Source organism: Lachancea thermotolerans (genome assembly GCF_000142805.1).
Source record: "Lachancea thermotolerans CBS 6340 chromosome B complete sequence".
NCBI lineage: Eukaryota > Fungi > Ascomycota > Saccharomycetes > Saccharomycetales > Saccharomycetaceae > Lachancea > Lachancea thermotolerans.
Window position 1 is genome coordinate 727,687 of NC_013078.1, and position 21,869 is coordinate 749,555.

At 47.5% G+C, this 21,869-nt stretch overlaps 11 protein-coding genes across 11 annotated transcripts; 5 read left to right on the forward strand and 6 right to left on the reverse strand.

Moving 5' to 3' along the window:
* BUD32 (serine/threonine protein kinase BUD32) lies at positions 1-798 on the reverse strand (the record flags this gene model as incomplete). The annotated part of the gene is made up of 1 exon (XM_002552129.1): positions 1-798. One exon carries the CDS (start codon positions 796-798, stop codon positions 1-3), a length of 798 nt encoding a protein of 265 aa, XP_002552175.1.
* Positions 799-1,544: 746 nt separating this feature from the next.
* MES1 (methionine--tRNA ligase MES1) lies at positions 1,545-3,800 on the reverse strand (the record flags this gene model as incomplete). Its single annotated transcript, XM_002552130.1, has 1 exon — positions 1,545-3,800. One exon carries the CDS (start codon positions 3,798-3,800, stop codon positions 1,545-1,547), a length of 2,256 nt encoding a protein of 751 aa, XP_002552176.1.
* A 235-nt stretch (positions 3,801-4,035) lies between these two features.
* On the reverse strand, positions 4,036-5,514 carry HAS1 (ATP-dependent RNA helicase HAS1; the record flags this gene model as incomplete). The annotated part of the gene is made up of 1 exon (XM_002552131.1): positions 4,036-5,514. One exon carries the CDS (start codon positions 5,512-5,514, stop codon positions 4,036-4,038), a length of 1,479 nt encoding a protein of 492 aa, XP_002552177.1.
* An 800-nt stretch (positions 5,515-6,314) lies between these two features.
* Positions 6,315-8,429, forward strand: KLTH0B09020g (uncharacterized protein; the record flags this gene model as incomplete). The annotated part of the gene is made up of 1 exon (XM_002552132.1): positions 6,315-8,429. The coding sequence occupies one exon, from the start codon at positions 6,315-6,317 to the stop codon at positions 8,427-8,429; it is 2,115 nt and encodes a 704-aa protein (XP_002552178.1).
* A 404-nt stretch (positions 8,430-8,833) lies between these two features.
* TDA1 (protein kinase TDA1) lies at positions 8,834-10,426 on the forward strand (the record flags this gene model as incomplete). The annotated part of the gene is made up of 1 exon (XM_002552133.1): positions 8,834-10,426. The coding sequence occupies one exon, from the start codon at positions 8,834-8,836 to the stop codon at positions 10,424-10,426; it is 1,593 nt and encodes a 530-aa protein (XP_002552179.1).
* A 359-nt stretch (positions 10,427-10,785) lies between these two features.
* FOL2 (GTP cyclohydrolase I) lies at positions 10,786-11,520 on the reverse strand (the record flags this gene model as incomplete). Its single annotated transcript, XM_002552134.1, has 1 exon — positions 10,786-11,520. One exon carries the CDS (start codon positions 11,518-11,520, stop codon positions 10,786-10,788), a length of 735 nt encoding a protein of 244 aa, XP_002552180.1.
* Positions 11,521-12,814: 1,294 nt separating this feature from the next.
* On the reverse strand, positions 12,815-13,492 carry HUA1 (Hua1p; the record flags this gene model as incomplete). The annotated part of the gene is made up of 1 exon (XM_002552135.1): positions 12,815-13,492. One exon carries the CDS (start codon positions 13,490-13,492, stop codon positions 12,815-12,817), a length of 678 nt encoding a protein of 225 aa, XP_002552181.1.
* A 792-nt stretch (positions 13,493-14,284) lies between these two features.
* GOT1 (Got1p) lies at positions 14,285-14,788 on the forward strand (the record flags this gene model as incomplete). Its single annotated transcript, XM_002552136.1, has 2 exons — positions 14,285-14,306; positions 14,394-14,788. 2 exons carry the CDS (start codon positions 14,285-14,287, stop codon positions 14,786-14,788), a joined length of 417 nt encoding a protein of 138 aa, XP_002552182.1.
* A 330-nt stretch (positions 14,789-15,118) lies between these two features.
* YTA7 (chromatin segregase YTA7) lies at positions 15,119-19,120 on the forward strand (the record flags this gene model as incomplete). Its single annotated transcript, XM_002552137.1, has 1 exon — positions 15,119-19,120. The coding sequence occupies one exon, from the start codon at positions 15,119-15,121 to the stop codon at positions 19,118-19,120; it is 4,002 nt and encodes a 1,333-aa protein (XP_002552183.1).
* Positions 19,121-19,146: 26 nt separating this feature from the next.
* Positions 19,147-20,544, reverse strand: HER2 (glutamyl-tRNA(Gln) amidotransferase subunit HER2; the record flags this gene model as incomplete). Its single annotated transcript, XM_002552138.1, has 1 exon — positions 19,147-20,544. The coding sequence occupies one exon, from the start codon at positions 20,542-20,544 to the stop codon at positions 19,147-19,149; it is 1,398 nt and encodes a 465-aa protein (XP_002552184.1).
* A 124-nt stretch (positions 20,545-20,668) lies between these two features.
* On the forward strand, positions 20,669-21,763 carry JNM1 (Jnm1p; the record flags this gene model as incomplete). The annotated part of the gene is made up of 1 exon (XM_002552139.1): positions 20,669-21,763. One exon carries the CDS (start codon positions 20,669-20,671, stop codon positions 21,761-21,763), a length of 1,095 nt encoding a protein of 364 aa, XP_002552185.1.
* Between the last annotated feature and the right edge of the window lie 106 nt (positions 21,764-21,869).

Consider the following 21,869-nt stretch of genomic DNA (forward strand, 5'->3'; position numbering starts at 1 on the left):
CTAACCCAGCATGCTTCTTTTCCTGCCACGCAACCTTACCTCTTCAAACCTTTTAATCACATCTTTTAGTTTTTGCTGCCCCTTCTTCCCTTCATTTTCGTATACGCTTTTGAATCCCATTAAAATCCACTCATTGTACTTATCTGCAAACTTAGAGTGGGTGCTAATTATTGCCCTTTCCAAGACATACAAATCAACGCCTTTGTCTTCAACAAGAGTTGACGCAGAACCTAGCCCAAAGTCTATGAGGTAGGGGCTCCAATCACCATTTTCTTGGTGCAAAACGAGGTTCGAAGTGGTAAGATCCCCATGGCAATAGTCATTCCAGTGTAGAAGCCCAATCTGCTCTCCAACTTTGAAAAGGACCTTTTCTACAGCTATGTTATAAGGATCAGTCTTGTACATCCATAAAAAATTCTTGAGATTACTGAAGCCGTGGCTTTCGGGTAAATCCTCGCCGATAAACTCTATCCATATGCACCCGTTGTACACATCGCATGCAATAAGTTTTGGGACGTGAAGTCCGGGCACTTGCGAAAGTTTGGCCAGAATTCTTGATTCACTTAAGGTGCGGTGCTTAGTTAGGGTTTTATCAATAGACGGATGCCTGTACTTTTTAGGAGGCCTGTATTTGATGATGTACTTCACTGGGATATCACCTGCAGTCTTGCATGCAGATGCATTGTATGGATGCACATTTGTCGTGAAAACAAAAGCCTCTGCCCCCTGCGAAATAGGAACAATGGGAACATTTGGTGTAAGATAGGTGACAACCTGCTCAATCACTTCCTTCGACATCCTTTCTGGGAGTTGGTTTTACGCTGATGTCTAATCAACGTTATATCATAATCTAATTTTTAATTTTCAATGCATTATGAATAAAGTGCTTAGCAGTGCTCGACAAGTGAGAAACAAGAGCAAGTCCTTATGACTATGAAGGTTTGAATCCTTTGAATAGCCTCTGTCCATGTTTTATGTTCTTGAATTTGTTGCCTCAGGTAAAACTTTAGGAACGATAAAGTGCTGTAAAGGAAACAAATGCACTTGTAGAATTCATAATACTTTCTCAAGGCACATAAGCTTATAGAGGCGCAATCATTTGTAGAAGTTAGAGAAAGCATCGTAACTTTTGAAGCTTTGGTGCTTTGCAGGTTACAGTGTAACGGAACACATATTCAAATTGCACGGAACTGCACAGATTTTAGGGCACAATATGTTACAAGGTACAGTGAATAAAACAGGACGCTACTTGGTTCAAGTGTCCTGTATTCTTTCCTTTAAATCTGTTTTTATTTTTAAGCTCTGTCGCACTACTACCTGGCCTTTCAGCAGACTAAAGAATATTTTGAACATGTCGGAAAACGCTGCTTACAGCACTCAACAATGACTCCATTGCGGCTAAGTTGTGGGCTAGCGTGGCTCAACAGGCAAGTTGGATAACTTGAATAGAGCCGGAGGCTCTTCAAAGCTACAACATTTACTGTGCTTATATCTTATATCATTCATTGTATGGATTGCTATCTACGTAAAAAACCTAAGGAATATCACTTTTGCTGGCCACCATACTTGCTTCTCCAGTTCTCAATCTCTTTTTCATCAATACGTTTAAAGAGGTACTCTGCCTTGTTGATGTTGTGTCCGCCTTCTATGCATAGGTAGAATTTGTCGTCAATCTTCTTAGCTGGTGCATTCAACATCTTGTAGATAGTTTCGGCAGCTTCTGGCATGAATGGGTAGATCACAGAGGCCACGGAGTAAACAATGTTGAGACCCACACCAACAACAGCGTCAGATTTAGCAGGGAACTCCGAGAAAAGACTGTTGTCAAGCTTGTTTTCTTGCAAAAACAAGTTACCACGGGCACTTAGAGACATAGCAATCTCCAAACCACGTCTTTCGTGGGATTGTTCCATTTCGGAAACGTAGCTGCTTAAAATAGAGTTTATGTCCTTCTCCAATTTGACGAAGTCCGCCAACTGCTTTTGATCATATTCAGGAACGACACCATTGTACTTGGCATTGACGAACTTGACCAGTCTGTTCACAAAGTTACCAAGGTTGGCCAAAAGCTCACTGTTATTTCTAGCAACAAAGTCGCTCCATGAAAAGTGAGAGTCACTGGATTCAGGTCTCACAGAGGCCAAATAATATCTCCACACACTGGGGGAAACACCAGTATCCTTTGCATTGTTGCCAAAGACTCCCACGCCTCTACTCTTCGAAAACTTGCCGCCCTCATACTGCAAGTACTCAGTGGTGCTTAAATGATGAAGCATGGTCCAGTTCTCGTTGGTACCTAATTGCGATCCAGGGAAAATGACGGAGTGGAACGGAACATTGTCTTTGCCCATGAATTGGTACAGCTGAACGTTCTCAGGGTCCTTCCACCATTTCTTCCAGCCGTCAGTGTAGTTAGCGGTGATCGAAACATACCCGATGGTAGCATCGAACCAAACATAGAGAACTTTATCTTTGTACTTTTCGAGAGGCACTGGCGTACCCCACACGAGGTCTCTTGTGATACAACGAGGTTGCAGGCCTTCCTTCAACCAAGACTGGGTAATGGTTCTGGAGTTTTTGCTCCATCCGCCCTCCCTGGACGACTTTTCCACCCACTCCTTGATCCTTGGTTCCAATTTATCTAGAGAAATGAAGATATGATCAGAGTTACGAGGGATAGGCTTGCTGTTGTCAAGTTTACAACGTGGGTTAATGAGCTCGAATGGGTCTAGCAACCCGCCGCACTTGTCACATTGGTCACCGCGGGCATCCTCGTAATGACATTTTGGACACTCACCCTCGACGTATCTGTCGGCTAAGTAAGCCTTGTGCTCTTCGCAGTAAAGCTGTTTCATAGAATGCTCTTCTAAGTACCCATTGTTGTTTAGTTTGTTAAAGATGTCCTGGGCGATCTCAGTCTGCTTTTCCGTTGTTGTTCTTCCAAAGTAGTCAAATCCGATTTGGAACCACTTGTAGACATCGCTGTGAATCTTATGGTATTTGTCACATAGCTCGCGTGGGGTACATCCCTCCTCAATTGCCTTAGTCTCGGTAGCGGTACCATATTCATCTGTACCGCAAACGAACAAAGTGTTGTAGTTTCTAGCCTTGCAGTAACGGGCATAGATATCAGCAGACAAAACACTGCCAACGATGTTGCCTAAGTGAGGAACATTGTTAACGTATGGTAAAGCGGATGTGATGAGAATATTTCTTTCTCCCTCGATGGGCAAAATTTCTGCATCCTGCTTCTTGACAGCAAAGTTACTGTTAATTTTGACAGCTCCAGTACGCTTAAAGCTTGATGACAGACGTGGAGTGTACGATTTGGCAGCTGAAAGAGCCTTGGACAAAGAAGCAGGCAGGTTTGCAAATTTCGATTCCAAGGATTCTGGACTCAAGGCATATGCATTGGCAAAAGTGATCAAATTTGTAGCACAAAATGGTTCCCGCAATTCTTGCAAGTAGTTTTCAAGGGCCTTGGACACATTTTCCTTGACATGCTCCTGAGGGGCACTTGGGTGGTATAGCATAGCTTCCAAAGAAGAAACAGCGAAATGCGTTTCTGAAGATTCCAAACCTTCGAAGTCGTTTAAGACATATCTCAAGATCGCATTGGTATTGAAAAGGCGAAAGTCCGTGCTCGCGACAGTCAACTCGGGTTTCACTGACTCATCGTTAACCGAGATTTTGATTTCCTTGCCAGCCAATTCCTGAGCAAGGGCTAACTTAATATTATTAGCAAGCTGAAGGGCGTAACTATGGTCTTTAGACCTGTCGAAAGATAGGTTGAATGCCATTATTTTATTGTCTTGTGCCTGATCTGACAAAGCAGATGAGCTTTAAAATTTTCAGTTTTTCTATCACGCAGTTGTGAAAACCAAAGGATGTTAGTAGACAGTAGCCTCAAAGCGTAAACCGGCTAGGGCATATAGTGCTGGCTTCACGCGGTGTGCGGTTAGTAGGACAGGTGCTCCTGTGGGCATCCTGCTCCGTCTTTCTCTACCGAATTTTTCTGTTATCTATGAGTACATATTAGTTTCTGGAAGGCTTCCTCTTCTTGCTTGGTGGTGTTTTTCCTGAAGCCCCGATAGTGATGTTCACTTTTGGTGGAATGGGGAAGCCGTAGGATTTGGCCACCTTCGCGAGATCCAATTTGTCGATCTGATACACAGTTTTCAAAGAGTGAGATGAGTATGCCTGTAGGTATGATCTATAACCATCCTTAGCTATTTGATGGAGATGATAGTTGGACTTTATCAACTTCTCAAGTTGAGACTGCACATTCGCAATTTTGTTAGAGGGGAATTCGTATTCGTTGAGCGGCACCTTGGCGGCCTTCAGGTATCTTAAAAACCCGAGCTCGTTGGGAGTCAAAAACATCAGAGATTTTCCCTTACCTTTGGAGCCTCTGGCGGTTCTACCCACTCTGTGAATGTAGTCTCTTGGGTCATCTGGAGGGTCAAATTGGATAATCCAGTCCACAGCTGGGATATCCAGGCCTCTAGCAGCAACATCGGTACAAACCAAAGTTCCTCTTTCAGCGTTGCAAAACTCAAAGAACGTGTTAGTTCTTTTCTGCTGCTTTTGCTTGCCGTGGAGCTCGAGCACAGGCAGGTCGATGTAATTGAGCAGTTCTGCGTAGTACCGGACCGAGTTACATGATGACAGAAACACAATGATCTTCTTCTTCTGATTGCGCTTCAGGAAAGAGAATAGCAGCAGAAAACGCTTGTCGCTGTCACAGACAACGTATCCTTGCTCGAGACCGTCTGCCGTGGAGGTCTGCTTTTCCGAGTCGACATTGATGAACAGAGGTCCTGGTCTTAAAGAGATACGCGCAAGGTCCTCAACCTTGGTGGTCTGTGTTGCGGAAAACAGCATGGTCTGACGCTCCTCGCTAGGCAAGATTTTGACAATTTGGCGCATCTCGTCCTCGAAACCGATTTCCAGGATACGGTCCGCCTCGTCGATCACCAGCGCCTTCAGGTTCTTGAAAACAAAGTCCTTGGTGTTTTGCAAGTGGTCCAACAGACGACCGGGCGTCGCGATGAGCAGGTTAACGCCCTTCGCAAGCTTGTCGGCCTCTTGGCGGCGGTTGGCACCACCGATCACGATGCCAAACGTCTGCGAGTGGAACTCCATCAGGGTCTTGGCGACGCCGAAGATCTGGAGCGCCAGCTCACGCGTTGGCGTGATTACAATGACGCCTGTCCCGTTTCTGGGCTTGAATTTCAGCGAGTGCAGCATTTCGATCGCGGGTAACAAGAAAGCCAGCGTCTTGCCTGACCCGGTCTTGGCGGCACCCAGCACGTCCCGACCAGCAAGCAGTGGTGGGATGGTACGGGACTGCACCTGTGTCATCGTGGTGAAGCCCATCTTGTCGATGGCCTTCATCGTTGGAGGTGACAGGTTGAGTTCTGCAAACTTCTCCTTGTAGCCGTCGTTCTCAGACGCCTCGACGGCGTCCGCGGATCTCTTCTTGGAGTGCGCCTTTTCTTCCACTTCTCCCATACCGGTTATGTGGTATTGCGTTCAGGCTTTGTCCCTTGTCGCTTCAAGCCTAGGATACAATTTCGTGAACCTGAAGAGCTAGCAGCTCATCGCTCGCAGTGCAGAGTATCGAAAAATTTTTAGGCGCCGGGCTAAAAGAAATGTTGGCATCTGCATCACGTGAATGTCATGCGACAGACGCGTGACCAACCTGGGCATATCATACTCTACGAAAAAACCACATATCTTGGGCGGCTATGATAAGACTCGGGGGGCTAACGCTACTTATTTGAATGCACATCCAGGTACTACAAGCAGGGAGAGCCTGGGCACAAAGAGCTAAGAAACCACTCGTTTAAAGTTCCATAAACCTGTATGAGTGGTCCCGACAAGAAGGCTTACTGAGCATATGGCTACGCGAAGCAAAGGGCTGAAAGCCTCTGTTGCCGCTGACGCTCTGCGGGAGAAAAGACAGGAGAAGTTTACCAAAGCGTTCCGAAAAGTTGCGTTTCAGTTATGACTTAAAACTCGATACGAACGTCGCCAAGGTTGCATAAATGACTAGAAACACCTTCCTACCCGCGGAAGGCTGGTAGAAGCTACGCGAAAGGGCGCCCAGCGGAGATAGTTCGAGGACCAAAGCACGTGATTCTTATACGTAGATCGCTATCAACGATAGAAAGTTATTCTGGGCGACCCTCTGGCAGATACAATAACAGCATCAAGCCGTGAAAACTGGCGCCTCCTTTAGACCCTGTCAGACACGTTCGCTCGTTAGCTTCATTCGGCAGGAATCTTTTACTCGAATTCATTTATCGGCTATGCAGGAATTTTACGACCCGTGGGACACGCAAGCGCTGTACCAAGATAAAGTGCAGGGCTGCGATACCTGCACCGATAAGTGCGCTGTCCCGGAGCGTGGGATAGTGTGTGGGCCTATCCTGCGTCTGGTGGGTGTTGACTACGAGCGTAACCTCTACCGGGGCAGTCTCCTCTTGGTCTGCAGAGACATCGCAGCACCTCAAGTTAGCTTCGTCGCCGGCCCCAGCGACAGCGGAATCGGCGCTGGGGCGGCGGGCTCTAGCGCAAGTGCTTCGGCATCCCAAAGTCACAGCTACTTCCCTCGCGTTTTGTTCTTCGAGGAGCAGGGCCTGCAGTTCTACAGATACACTATCGAATTCGAAATGCAGGATTACGAGCAGTTGATCAAATACGCCATTGACACCGAGATCAAGCCGCACTACCGTTTCTTCGTACCTGCCAAAACGGCCAACTTCAATACCATTTCCTACAGCTGTAACGGTTTTTCCCTTTCTGTGGATACCACTAAGTTCAAAGGCTCCATGTGGTTTGATATTCTCAACAAACATGCCAAAACCCACTACCATGTGATGCTGGGAGGCGGGGACCAGATATACTCAGACGGTGTCAAGATCTTCTGCGACAAGTTTAATGACTGGTTGACAGAAAAGAACCCTTCTGTCAAGGCTAGAGCCAAACTGACTCCCGAACTTCGCGCAGACCTCGATAAGTTCTACCTAAAGGAGTACATCGAGTGGTACGGCTACGGGTACTGGAAGGGTAGCACCCCAAAATCGAAGACCACACAAGCGTGTTTCCCAATCGCCATGGCCTCTATCCCCTCTATCAACATATGGGACGACCACGACATCATCGATGGGTTTGGCTCATACTCCCACAGCTTCATGAAAAATGAAGTTTTCAGCGGTGTTGGCAAAGCAGCGTACAAGTATTACATGCTCTTCCAACATCATGTTTCCATTCACGAACGCGAGGCGTATTTAGAAAACCCTTCGTGGCTTCTTGGCCACAAGGAGAGCGACTATATCGGCGAAAGGTCGCATTCTGTTTTCACCAGAATTGGGCCCACTTGGGGTATGCTCGGTCTTGATTGCAGAACTGAGAGAAAAATCAAGCAAATTGTGAGCTGGGACACTTACGCACTTGTCTTCAAGCGTTTAGAGGAGGAGGTAGCTAAAGGCAAAATGGACCATTTGATGGTGATGCTCGGTGTTCCTATTGCTTACCCAAGACTGGTATGGTTGGAGTGGCTTTTTTCTTCCAAGTTCCTTGCTCCACTGAAGTACCTTTCCAAGAAGGGATTGATAGCAAGAAGCCTTGTCAATGAGTTCAACGGGGATGTCGAGCTTCTGGACGACTTGAACGACCATTGGTGTGCTCGTCACCACAAAAAGGAGAGAAACTTCCTGGTCTCCAAGCTCCAAGACTTCGGCGCCAAGCACGGGGTCCGCATCACTATTCTCTCGGGCGATGTCCACTTGACTACCATTGGCCGCTTCCGCTCCAAGCTACACTCGCACCACATCACCAGTTCGAAGGATAGCGAAGTCGAGCGCGTGCTGGACGAGCCAGAAAACGACGTGAGGCTTATGTTCAACGTTATCTCGAGTGCCGTAGTGAACACTCCTCCCCCCACCGCAATGAGCGGTCTGCTGCAGAAGCGCTCCGGAATCCATCACTTTGACAGAGAAACAGACGAGGACGTCGTTCCCTTGTTCAAGAAGGATGTCGACGGAACTAACCGGAAGTTCTTTTCCTTCATGAACCGCAGAAACTGGTCTGACCTCCTGCCGGTGCAAAACGTTCTGCAAAACGAGTACCTGCGCAACTTGTACCAAGTTTCGGAGGGGGATAAATGCGTTCCTGGAATTATATCCGATAGCGGCCTTGAAAAGCGAACCAGTGACAACTCCCCAGAGGAGAAACAAGACGTGTTATATCCTGTCACATCGCAAGGTTTTATTGCCACGATCCACGCAGAGAAGGATGCTTTGAGTGTCGAGTCTAAGTCGGTAGGCTACGCTGTTGTGGTGCCTGAATTGAAAAGAGCCAACATTTCTTTGTCGCATAAGGGAATCAAACATTTGGATGCTACAAATCCCTCGGAAGCCTAAATGAATTACAGGCCGCTTTTTCACGACCAACATGTGAACAAAGGATATTTATTACGTCTTGCTATATGCTAGCGTCTCTTCTATCACCCACTTGTACCGTTCTTCCCACTACACCTGCCAGCTCGGCCTTCCGTTCCTAATCCGCCATTGTTCCGATCTTTAGGGGTGTCACGTTTTGTCGCTGCTCGTGGTGATCATTTTAAAATATAAACGTTGTGTGTATTTCTGATAATCAAAATCGCAAAAGTACGACCCTCCAGAACAGACATAGGCTTCTTGAAATCTGCGATTTAAAATAGCAGTGGCAAAATATCGGTAGTTACTGAGTTAACTGTCAGTGAAATAAGGAAAACTGTTTCTTAGCGACATTCAACCGAGTGGTTTCTTGAATTGGTTAAGGGGTAATGTCGACCGCATCAGTTGCAGACGCTTCGTGGCCTCAAGGGAGCGTGAGTCCTAACGCAGGGGACGTGTCACGCTGTAAGTATGTAATCAAGGACTCACAACTTGGAGATGGTTACTTCAGCGTGGTGAAGGAGTGTATGAATGTCTACACCCGTGACAGGTTTGCAATGAAACTTGTAAGCAAGAAAACCGTAGAAGGAAAGCTGTGGCTGATTCAGCGCGAAGTGAAGCTTCTCAAGGCGGTGAGCGCCAAGATACGCGAGTTAGAGCAATCAGAGGCTGCGTGTAAGGACACTTTCGAAGGGCACCACCATGTCCTGCAGCTTTTTGACTACTTTGAGACCAACCAGAACATTGTGCTTGTGACACAGTTGTGCTCACATGGTGATCTGTACGAGAAAATCATTGAGGCAGGGTCCTTAGATGTTACGAGGCAGGTTAAATCCTACACCGCTTGCCTTTTGAGTGCAATCAATTTCCTGCACGAGAATGGAGTTGTGCATCGAGACCTGAAAGCAGAGAATGTACTATTCAGGTGCAGGGTCACCGAGTTAAGCGAGTATAGCCGCCGCGGGTCTCACTATGACCACCACGCCCACGATCTCATTCTTGCAGACTTTGGGCTGGCTACGAATCTCAATGGCAATGAAGACGAGCTGCGTGAATGCGTCGGAACAATTTCTTATATAGCCCCGGAAGTCGTGCGCTGCTACGGCATCTCGCGACTCGCACCCTCTGAAGCAAAAGCAATCCCCGCCTACGGGGCGGCCATTGACATTTGGGCACTCGGAGTTCTCGCTTATTTTATGATGACTGGCTATATGCCCTTTGACTGTGAAACCGACGCAGAAACAAAGAAGTGCATCTCCGAAGGCGACTATTACGTGGACGAGGAGCTGAAAAGTGACAAGAGCTTGGACAGCAAGCATTTCTGGAATTTTGTGCATTTGTGCTTCACAATTAATGCTTCTGATAGACCGACATCCCAAGACCTGAAAAAGCATCCCTTTGTTCAACAGTTTTTTTCCACGGATAACCAGGCAGAGCCCTTTGGTGACAGGATAGCGCTAGTAAAGAGCACGTCGTCTTCTTCCCTTCATAATTTGGGAACGCCTTCGAGATCTTCCAGCTCCTCGTCACTTGCGGCTTTGGGAAGATCTGAGTCCGGTTCCAATCTCATCAGCATTGATTCCCGCGACCTTAAATTGGATAGAGTCCGCGAAACACTTAAAAAGACCCTATCGATGACCTCCATTGCACCTGCGAGGAATAACTTTGTTGATCCTGCAACTCAAAACAAGAAAAACTCTACTTTTAAACTCGAACCCATGCCTCCTTCAAACTCACTAATGAACGGCTGTTTTTCATTGACTCCTGAAAGCAAGTCTAATTTTACAACGTCACCAAGTGTTTCGAGAACTCATTCATCCACGGAAATGGGCCGTATCATGTCCACAGGAGAGTCCAATGGAACTTCTTTGACAAGACAGAGCTCAGGTCTCGGAAATGAGGTGACTGAAGATGAGTGCTCAAAGGCTGCGGGAACGACTCAGCGTAGCTCACGCAAATCAGGCGCACAGTTTGATTTTTAGTTCACAAACCTAGCGAAGGGGGAAATAAAAGTAGAGCAGGCCTCTTTTAAGATACAATGGACCGCCAAGAGCACCAAAAATGAAGACAATAATTATTTTTGCATATGCATGGGACACCTTTGGAGCGTGTGGAAGTGATAAAGGGCCATTCCAATTAAGATTAAACAGTCAATATCTAAAATTACTATATCTCATGAAGTTGAATACATGATCTTGTCGAGTACAGAATTCAATTGCGTTAAAAACGGGTTGCGTGTGGAAGAAGAAAAAACAGAACTTCTAATATTACCGTGCAATGGTTGAACACACAGAGGTAAGCCAGTACCTTGTATTCTTTAGGGCTTCAGCCAGAACGCCCGCTATATGCTTCTCCTATTCAGCAGATTGAGGAATTCTTCCCTGGTCTTGTGGGCTTCCCTAAAACAGCCCAGCATACACGACGTCATGGTTGAAGACCCTGTCTTTTGAACGCCCCTAGACACCATGCACATGTGAGCAGCTTCAATAACCACTGCCACACCTCTTGGCTTCAATATTTCGCTTAATGCCATTGCGATTTGCTTCGTCAGCCGCTCTTGCACTTGCAGTCTGCGCGCGTACATCTCAGCAAGGCGCGCCAGCTTACTTAAACCCAGTACCTTCTTGTTGGGAATGTAGCCGATGTGAACCTTGCCAAAGAAAGGCACCAAATGATGCTCACACAGAGAATATATCTCTATATCGCGCACAATCACCATTTCATCGTGATCCTCCTCGAAAACAGCGTTTTTGATCACGTCGTTGATAATATTGTGCTGGTAACCCTTGGTGAAGTACATCATTGCCTTGGCGTACCGCTGAGGCGTCTCCAACAACCCTTCTCTGGACACGTCTTCACCCAATTCTGACAGAATGACCTTGACTGCTTCCGCGATGCGGTCAGTTCTTTGCTGAGTTTCTTCCGGCGACTCTTCCGAGCGGACTCTGGAGCCGAGAGATGGCCATGACAACCCATCTGCTTCCACTGGTGGATTCAGAGTGTAGGGCGAGGCAGGCCTCGTTCTCAAAGGTGTGTCTTGTCTCTCTATGAGCCCGGCAAGATGCTTGTTTTCCATTTTGGACCCCTCAGCGCAGCTCTATGCAGGTGATTAAGCTTGCTTGGGCCACCTGCTCTTATATCAACGATCTCCGGATGCGCTGAAAATTCTCTAGCGATGACAGTGGCTTCTCAAATTTTTCATGCAAGTATCTCATCCACAGGAACAATTAATTTCGATGAGTCCTTTTGGACTCCGCAGCGATGGCCGGATACTATCGTAAACGAAGCTGGGTTTAGTAGCGATAGCCGGGAAGCGCAATTACTGGGTGATTCAAGTAAGATAGAACGAGTCCGCGCGGGGATTAGAGGACGGCGTGATAGCGTCGGAGAAAGACGGTCCTTAATTCAAAATGGTCACGTGATATATGATGTGGTTCTTCACATGCACAGCTGCGCATGTCGGACCGCTCTCAAAATAGCTCCATATCCACAGCGGCGTAGCATAGTGGGCTTGCGGTGACTTGCAGAGGTAGCGTTTTAACGCCGTGGCGAAGCTTTCGATTTTACCCTGTGTTTTTGCTTGCTTGCGGGCAACGGGTGTGCCCGAGAAAGCGTCAATTGAGATTCGTCACTTTTCCAGGCACTGGCACCTCCTTTGTTAGATCGCAAGCGTGGAATGACTTGTTTAGTTGAGATTTTTGATACATGGGAAATGTTTGACAATCGCGTAGGGAGTAAGGTTCACAGACAGTACCGACCATTGCAGGAGGCCGCGCAGATTACCTCACAACATGGCACGATTCTTGAGAAGGGATTGATTGGCCAAAGGGCGAGAAGCCAATATTCGCTTGTCATTACTATTAGCTGCGCCTGCATCTTAGCCTTGGTAAAAAAATGCACAGGCTTCGCAGAGACCGAATAACGTAGGCGGAAGCGTTCTGGCGGAACTGCACTCTTATAGCCACAGTGGTAATAGAACTGCTAACACATTCTTTAAGCCGTTGCGCGTAACCGACATATGTCTCAACTGCTTACATGAAAAAGTGTTATGAAAGATTGTATTACCTAACTTCGACTCCCGGCGCGCACACAGCGAGGCCAGGGGCCGAACTTGCTGTTCGAACCTTGGCTCTCATCTCCTGGGTAGCCACATCACAAATGAAGCGTCTGTCGTTGGATTGTTTTTTTAACTTTCGGAACCATAAGCTATCCAAAGCAGAACCCGTAGAACCGCAGTACAGTCGGCTTGGACATGCGCCCTAATGTTTTATGCTTTAACGTAAAAATGTGCCTGCGACATGCAAGGCGCAGCTTCGACGCCAACCCAACCTGGCCGCGCCAAGATTTCGCTATATGCGGAAAAATAAGGCTTAAAGTACTCTTCCGACACCATGGCACAGAGGACATATCTCTTTGTCTAGCAGAAAACGTACTCTGCCGCTCCCGCGACATTCGCCGCATGTTACACCTCCAATTCTCGGGTCCCCGGGTCTTAGGACCAAGGGCGCCCCGCCCGAGGCTGGAGCAGGGCTAGCCGGCGACACACCCATAGCCATTGGGACGGTACCAAAGGTAGGCGCGCCCCCGTAGAGAGCATAGCTGGGAGCGTATCCACCGTACGTGACTTGGACGTTTTGGCTTGGCGAGGAATGCGCAAACTTTCTCCAGCACCGCTTGCAAGAGTGTCCGTTCTTGATCTTGTAGCCCGTGTTTCCGCACTTTGTGCAGTAGTACCCTCGTGGGTAGGTCCAGGGAAGCGAAGGCCTTGTGCTCTGCGAGGCCGCAGGTGCGGTGTAGGACGAGCCTCCATAAGACTGGAACGATGAGGAGCTCGCAGCGGAGGGCCCGGGAGATGAAGCACCGTAGGCGCTTGGGCCCGAAGGGCCAGCGCTACTCACCGGCCTGGGGGGCCGCGCAGGAGGCCGATGCGTATATGTGGACGGCCGAGCCGGCATCGCGGGCGGCCGTTCTTCAGGTCCGAACGGCAGCGCGCTCTCTTTTATTGCTTCATCATAAGAAGGTGGAGGAGGGTCCTCGTTATGCACCATAGCAGGAGGCTTAGAACGCTAGCGCTGTAAATATAGATGGTCTATGATTCGCTTCGATCCGGTACGCGGCTCTCGCAAGAACCAATGAGTCGTATACTAGCAAGAAGGCGGCTGCGAGTGAGGGTCCTTTATTCTTAGCTCTGTGGATTTCTTGATCTCGCTCTCGTAGGTATGAATGTCCTCTCTCGATACGGTGAGCGCCTGGTAACACGACCTGTTCCCGTTCTCCTGCGAAGGCAATGACCCCAGACCTGCCACGGCACCCTCAAACCACTATCCCTGGGCAACTGCCCAGCGGCTTTCCCTCTTCAGCCCCCGCCCGCGCTCCTTGTTCGGGGCTCGTGTCATTGTCATGTTCTGCCCCATCACCGATAAATGATCAGTGCGTTAGTTCCATCTGAAAGAAATCGCAATGGCTTGAAGCATCAAAACTGTGGTAGCTGAATACCTCTCAAACAGATGCGAGGCTGTCGTCAACCCTGCGAGCCAATTGAGTCAACGCTCGTCTGGGCCCACCGTCCTGTCTTACCTGGCAATTCGTGCGAGAACGGGCATGAGGGCGCTGAACGTGCCCCTCCCGCGAGCCGGGGGTCAAAAACCAGCTCTCAAACCGAGGCAACGACTAAGGCCAGACCCAAGCTCATACACAGGGTGCCCAGTGTCGACATGCCCGCCGCCAACAGATTGTTCAGAGATGCGCGTGTAAAGTGACAAGGATAATAGAGTACATTTGTATGGAATCCAATACAGACGGCGCCCTCATCGAGCTAAACAAAGGCCAAGAATCCAGATATGTGGCTAACTGAGTCTCAAAGTATGTGTTAAAAAGTGAGGTCGAGATCATGCCGTACCGTGGTGGCAACAGCTTTTTCCAGGACTCGTACTAACGTGTAACAACCAGAATTCGGCGTCGCGTTCACTTTTGGTGGATGCCTCTTCTTTTTGTTCGGCGTGCTAACGTTTTTTGACCGCGCGCTACTGGCTCTCGGTAACATTCTATTCCTGGTGGGCGTGCTGCTAATCATAGGCCCTCAGAAGACATACACGTTCTTCACCAGGCCGAGCAAGAGACGTGGCTCCTTCTTCTTTTGTTTGGGCATACTGATGATCCTGCTGAAATGGACATTTATGGGATTCATAGTAGAGTCTCTCGGGATCGTCGGCCTCTTCGGTGACTTCTTCGCGGTCATCGTCCAGTTCTTGCGGTCCCTACCTCTGATAGGGCCCGTCCTTTCACACCCTGCAGTAGCACCCTACGTCGACAAGATCGCGGGCGTGAGAGTACTCCCCGTGTGAGGCACCCGGGCCGAATGTAGGCCTCCGGCGGAGCCTGCCGGGGTGGCCAGGGCTCAGGCGCCCCAGCGTCTTGTATAGTAGCAGCGAAGCAGCGAAGCAGGAACTCAAGTTACTAGGTACACACCCGTATATAGTTACAGAAGTTCTCAGTACGGCTCACGATCTAGTTCTAAATGCTAGCAGTTGCGCACACACGTCTAGCCACGGAACAAGCACTCAGCTCGCAGACGGACGACCTAGAGACCGCGCTTGCAATTCCGGACTTCTGTTTGTTCATAGTCCAACGCAGCTGCGTCTTTCCATTTTTCTGCGTCGGGAAGCATCGGAATTATGACTCGCCCTCTAAGACCGCGTCACCATGAGCCTTTGAAAAACGAGCTTGACGAATCTAGCAGAGGGATCAAAGACGAGAACGGGATCATCCACACTACTACCAGGAGTCTCCGGAAGGTCAATTACGCTGATGTCGAGAACAATTACGACTTTATCGACGAGGTAGTCGATGAGGACGACGAGGACGAGGCCGCGGCTCCGGCGGGGAGCCGGCGGAGAGGCCACGCTATAAAGTCGGACAGCGAGGAGTTCGAGCCCGCCGAGAAAACTGAGGACGAACCAGAGCCGCCTATTGAAGACCATACGGCGCAAGAAGTGAGCGGCCCCGAAACCAGGAATTCCAAATCCAGAGGCGGGCCTGATGAAGACGGAGACGAAAGCTTTCACGAAGAGGATGCTGAGGATGAGGACGAAGACGCCTTGGCGGGATCCGAGGACGAATACTTATCAGAGGAATCGATCCGGAGGAGCCGTCGTAGGGCCGACCGAAACTTTGTCGTGAGCGATGAGGACGACGAAGATGAAGACACCATTGGGGCCTCCAAACGGACAAGGCGAGGCTACAGAACCACCACAACCATTGATACGGACGAAGACGACCCGCCTTCTCGCAGGAATTTTCGGAGCTCCACAATCCAGGCCCGGCAAGGCAGAAGAAGCGAGATTTCGCCACCAAGGAAATTGAGGCGAAGAGCCAGGTCTGCTTATGGAAGCGAAGAGCGCCAGTCTCGGAGCGACCGGTTATCACTCGCTGACGAGCTCCGGGAGTTGAGAGATGACAGCCCTGTTAGAGAAAAGAGGTCTCTGAGAGAGAGAACGAAGCCTGTGAACTACACATTGCCACCACCAATTGGAGACACTGCAATGGACGAAACAGCGAAGCTTGGCAACGCGAACGGAATACTACCATACCCCTCTCCAAAAGCGCGCCGTGGCTTGCACGCGGGGCAGAGTTTCGGGCCATTGAGGCGATTGTTTCCTACTGGAGGCCCTTTCGGCGGCAATGATGTTACAGCGATTTTCGGCACGAATACGAACTATTATGATAACGCCGGGCAGGGAACTGCCAACAACAAGCTTCTACTAGATTCCGATTCTTCAGAAGACGAAATCCTGCCGTTGGGAGCGGTGTCAACGAAGCCTAACGAAAGTACTCACAAGAAGAAAAAGCCAGAAATAGCTGATCTAGATCCACTCGGGGTTGATATGAACATTAAGTTTGAGGACGTTGGTGGTCTAGACAACTACATTGACCAACTGAAAGAAATGGTCGCACTCCCCTTGCTTTACCCAGAACTGTATCAGAAGTTTGGCATCACACCTCCGAGAGGCGTACTGTTTCACGGCCCACCGGGTACCGGTAAGACTTTGATGGCGCGTGCTCTCGCAGCAAGCTGCTCTACTGAACAACAAAAAATTACATTTTTTATGAGAAAGGGAGCTGACATCTTATCAAAATGGGTTGGTGAAGCTGAGAGACAACTGAGACTTTTATTCGAAGAGGCAAAAAAGCAGCAGCCGTCAATCATTTTTTTTGATGAGATTGATGGTTTGGCCCCAGTCCGAAGTTCTAAGCAGGAGCAGATTCATGCCAGCATTGTATCAACTATGTTGGCCCTCATGGACGGCATGGATAATAGAGGCCAAGTTATCGTGATAGGTGCTACAAATAGGCCGGACGCAGTCGATCCAGCTCTGCGGAGGCCTGGAAGATTCGATAGAGAATTCTTTTTTCCATTGCCTGATTTGAGCGCCCGTTCCAAGATCTTGGAAATTCATACAAAAAAATGGGATCCCCCTCTTCCTAAGCCTTTCATCGACAGGTTGGCGTCGCTGACGAAAGGTTACGGTGGTGCTGACCTCCGAGCCCTCTGTACAGAGGCTGCTCTTATAAGCATACAACGTAAAGTTCCACAAATCTATCAGTCTGAGATGAAGCTAAGCATAAATTTGGCTTCAGTTAATGTGAAGGCTCGCGACTTCATGATGGCATTAGAAAAGATTGTTCCTTCCTCGGCAAGATCCGCTGGAAACTCTGCACAACCAATACCTGAAACAGTGGAAGCATTACTTGACAGCCAGTTCGAGGAAATAAAAAAGAAGCTCAAATCAATAATACCTAGCGATTCAAAATTTCAGCGCAATGGAGCTTCCACTATAAAACACTACTTGGAGTATGAAGTCGAGGACTCTGACGAAGAGAGTGATGGCTTCTCAAAAGCTGAATTTTTGAGGAATATGGAAAAGGCGCGTGTATGCAAACCCCGTTTAATTGTTACAGGGAGTAGAGGTAATGGGCAGCAATATGTTGGAGCTGCAATCCTCCATTATTTGGAGGATTTTAATATGCAAATGCTTGATGTCGGGACTTTGGCCAGTGATAGCACGCGAAGTTTCGAGACAGCAATTGTTCAAATCTTTACAGAAGCCAGGAGGCGTCAGCCCTCCGTTTTGTATATCCCTAATTCCGAAATATGGCTTCAAGCTGTCCCAGAAAATGCAATTTTGATGCTGGCGAGCTTGTTGAGATCACTGAGAAGCGATGAAAAAGTGCTTCTTCTAGCTGTTGCCAATGGACTCAGTAAATCAGACATCCTTGAGGGATCCTTGTCTCACCTAGAGTTCGAGAAATTCATTCACAAAATTCGGAAGCCTTCCTCTTCTCAAAGAGCCAAATATTTTTTGTCGCTCAAACAAATTTTGAAGACGAAGCCTTCAAGCTTTGAACAGGGCAAAAAGAGGACTAAGCCACTGCCTCAACTTCCAGTGGTAGAAAGCTCCAAAAAAAGCGAAGGTCTCGATAAAAATGGCAATCCTCTCTCTGAGGAGGCAAAACTAATTCAAACTCTGAAATCTTTCCAGAACCACGACATGAAGCTTAAAAATACTCTCAAGCTGAAGCTGTCGGGATTGATGGATCTCTTCAAGAATCGGTACAAGAGGTTCAGAAAACCACCGATAGACGACGCGTTGCTCATCCATCTATTTGAAACGAATGCCGCATTACAAGGCAACCCTGACTACCAACCTGCGTACATCAAAGAAAATAATATGATTTTGGAGTGCGCTACTGGAAGACGCTTTTTCAATATGGACCTGGACATTGTTGAAGAACGCTTGTGGAATGGGTTTTACTCTGAACCGCGCCAATTTCTCAAGGACATTGAATTGATTTATAAAGACGCTCACACGAGCGGAGATCGCGAACGTATAATAAAAGCTTCGGAAATGTTCGTCAATGCACAAATGGGGATTGAGGAGATATCTGCTCCAGACTTTGTTATGGAGTGCCGTGATTCGCGTCAAAGAGAGCTCACTCGTCAAAAACTCAATCTTGAAAAACAAGCGAAGCTGAAATCACAGGAGTTGAGCGAAGAACTTCAGGTACGCGCGAATGAGGTCGATATTTCAGAAAATGACTTATCTTCGAGTTCAGAAAAATTTGAGCGAAACAGCTTAAATGGAAGCCATGCTCTTCAAGTCGGCGTTGGGTCTGGAGGTCAGCTTCAATGCCAAGCTCAGAAGAACCCTCAAGAGGAACTACAGGTCGAAGATGCCACAAATGATGAACAGGGTAATAATACCGAGAGACAGCTTCCTAATGATGATATCAATCCCCTACAAATCGGAAATAATGAATACAAAAAAGATGATGCCGAAGCTGCTGAAATTGAAGGTGCCATTGATGGAAAACACGCGGAAAGCGAAACTCCAAGAAACAGCTCGCCTGAAAACAGCAAAAGTAGCGAGCAGAGCTCACTCTCTGAAGAGGCATTAATCGAAGAAGGGGGTCCTCAAGTTGCAGAATTCATACTGGATGATAATAAGTTGAATGACCTCTTATCTTTGTTGGAACACAGGTCTGAGGGATTCACAGTGCAAAAGCTTGAAGAATTGTACGCATTTGCACTGAATATCATCTGGGAGGATAGATTGCTCTGGGATAGAACAACCACTTTACATAAACTCCTTACTCATATTGAAAACTGGGGAAACTAATTATGTAAAAAATGCAATACTGTTATCTACAAGAGCTCTGCTGCCAAATCGAGCAGCCTCGAGTCATCTCCATATTGGCCAACAAGTTGGATGCCTATTGGATTAGATGCCATAACCGGCACATTGATTGCTGGAAGGCCTGCTAGCGACATTGGCGTGGTGAAAACGTCGTTAACATAAGAATTTGTTGGATTGCTTGTACAATCTGAATCATAATCGGACATAGCTGGAGGCAAATTTATGGAAGAAAAGGATATCAGAAAATCGACCCCGTTTTGGTTGCCAGGGAATCCAGTGAGAATGTTAGGGTGAGTAAAGGTGTTGTCGAACTCATTTATTAAATCAACTCGCAACCTTTGCGCTTTGATATAATGATTGTTGAAAGACTCAGAGCACAAATTGTAGTTCCCTAAAACTATTCTGCTTTTAACTTCATCGCCAAAAGCGCTTCTTGTGGGTGCAAATAGGGTATCATCCCTGGAGTCCGCAACATCATCTCTGTATCCATATCGCAGCCCGTCAAACCTCGCTAGGTTTGACGCAGCTTCGGCGGGTGCTAATGTATAGTAAATAGGTAGTGAATTCACCATTTGTGGAATAGAAACACCGTATATTTCATGCCCATTGGCTTCTAGCTTTTCTAGTGCTAAAAGAAAGCCGTCTTGAAGTTCTAGTGGCATATTATCCTGCAAGAGCTCCTGTGGAATGCCAATTTTATAAGAAGATTGAGGAGAGCTTAGTTGTCTCAATTTCCCTCGTAGGTTTTCACTCAAAGATGTGGGATCCTTCTTATCATGCTTGTCCAGAACATCAAACACGCTTTTAATAATGCTTACGTTCTTTGAAAATATTCCAACAGTATCCATGCTTTGGGCGTAAGCTATAACCCCGAACCTGGAAATACGCCCATATGATGGCTTGAAGCCAAAGAGTGATGTATAAGCGGCAGGGAGCCTAACAGAACCCCCTGTATCGGTTCCTATAGAAAAGTCAACCGCGTCCGCGGCCACCGCAGCAGCAGATCCGGAAGAAGAGCCTCCAACAACTGTATCCTGAAATGGAAAAAGAGGATTCTTTGTAGGCCCAAAATGAGAGAACAAACCTCCTGATCCCATACCAAATTCATCTAGGTTGGTTTTCCCAACGCTAATCGCCCCTGCGCTCTCCAGAAGCTCAACGATTGTAGCGTCGAAAGGAGACTGATAGTTATGTAGCACCTTGGACCCGCAAGAGGTGGGCATGTCGCTCGTTGCAATATTATCTTTTATTCCATATAGAAGATTTGTTAGTGATTTTTTGGGACTGCTTGAAACGTCTTTGATCAGCAGCTCTTTGCAGTTTGGATTCAAGTGGGTGAACGCATTATACTGCTTTTGTATTAATGGTAATTTTTCCAGCCGGCTAATAGCTGACTTGAAGGACATAGCCTGCTATTTGCGCTCTCTTGTTGTTATATTGTCAGAGGTCTTTGAAGCGCATGGAAAAATAGCTAGATCATCATCATTCTCTCACCCTAAAGGGCAAAACAAACGAGGCCGGACTGCTAACATGGCACTTGATATCATTGAATGGGATGAAGAAGCTGCAGTCGGAGGTATCCCTAATGACTCCTTCAAAGACGGCAAAGAAGTTTTTGAGACGAGCGATATTGAGGAAACCGAAAGTGAAACTAGCGTCCCTGCGTTGATGAATGACGATATAAACGCAATTAAGGATGACTACGACAGATCGCGTGAGTTATTCGAAAACCAGGTACTGGAAAACATTGGTAGTGATTTCTCCGGCAGGACAGATAGACTCCAAAGCGCTCATATGGTGAGCGGTTCATGCCTCGAGACAAGAGCACAAAAATTAGCGCGTATTAGACGCGAACTTCAAGAGATTGAGCTTTCAGAAGAGTCTGGCGAAGCAAACAGTACTGAGTTAGTATCACTGAGGCAGCTGTTAGATCAGTTGGATTCGAAAGCCAAATCTGAGTCTCAAAATATCAAGCAATTATTGTGTGAATCAGACAAAGTGCGAGAGCAGGTTGAGCTACCCAAAATAAACTTAGAACTTGGTTTAGCACGTCGCTTAGCTGAACTTGAAAATAAAGTTTCAAAGCTTGAGTCTGTTCTTGGTTTAAGCGGCTACTCTAGCCAGAAGACGATCACGACGACTATGGACGAGTTATACAGGCAAATAAAGCTACTAAGAAACAACGATAAGCTGTTAAACGAATTTCGCTCTAAGCTTGAATCCATCAGTGCCAATTATGAGAAAACTCTCATTGCTAGGAAGGCATCGCGAAATTCTTCGTTACAAAAGCAGATCAGCTCAGATCTAATATCTTCCGAGACAAAGGTCAGCGAGCTCTACGAATCCTTCTCAATATTGAGAAGATATAAGGATGTGGTCCCACACATAACAACACGAATGAAGACTTTAAACAGTCTGCATATGGAAATAGGAGATTGCGTCAGTACCGTCAAGACAGTGGATAGCTCTGTTAAATGGATGACGGATCAAAACGAAAAATGGCAGAAAATGCTAATTGACATGGACGAAAAACTCGAGTCAGTCGAAAAGAAGGCCGAAGCAAACAAACAAGAGGTTACAAAGTGGCTTACAAACGTTGAAAGTCGGCTTCAAGAAATGTCGTGAGCACTCTCAAGTTGCGATGCCATGGATAAAATCACAACAAACGAACATCATTCAGCATAGCATAAGGCTAAGATCAGCAATTATGTCCAGGAACACTTAATTAACG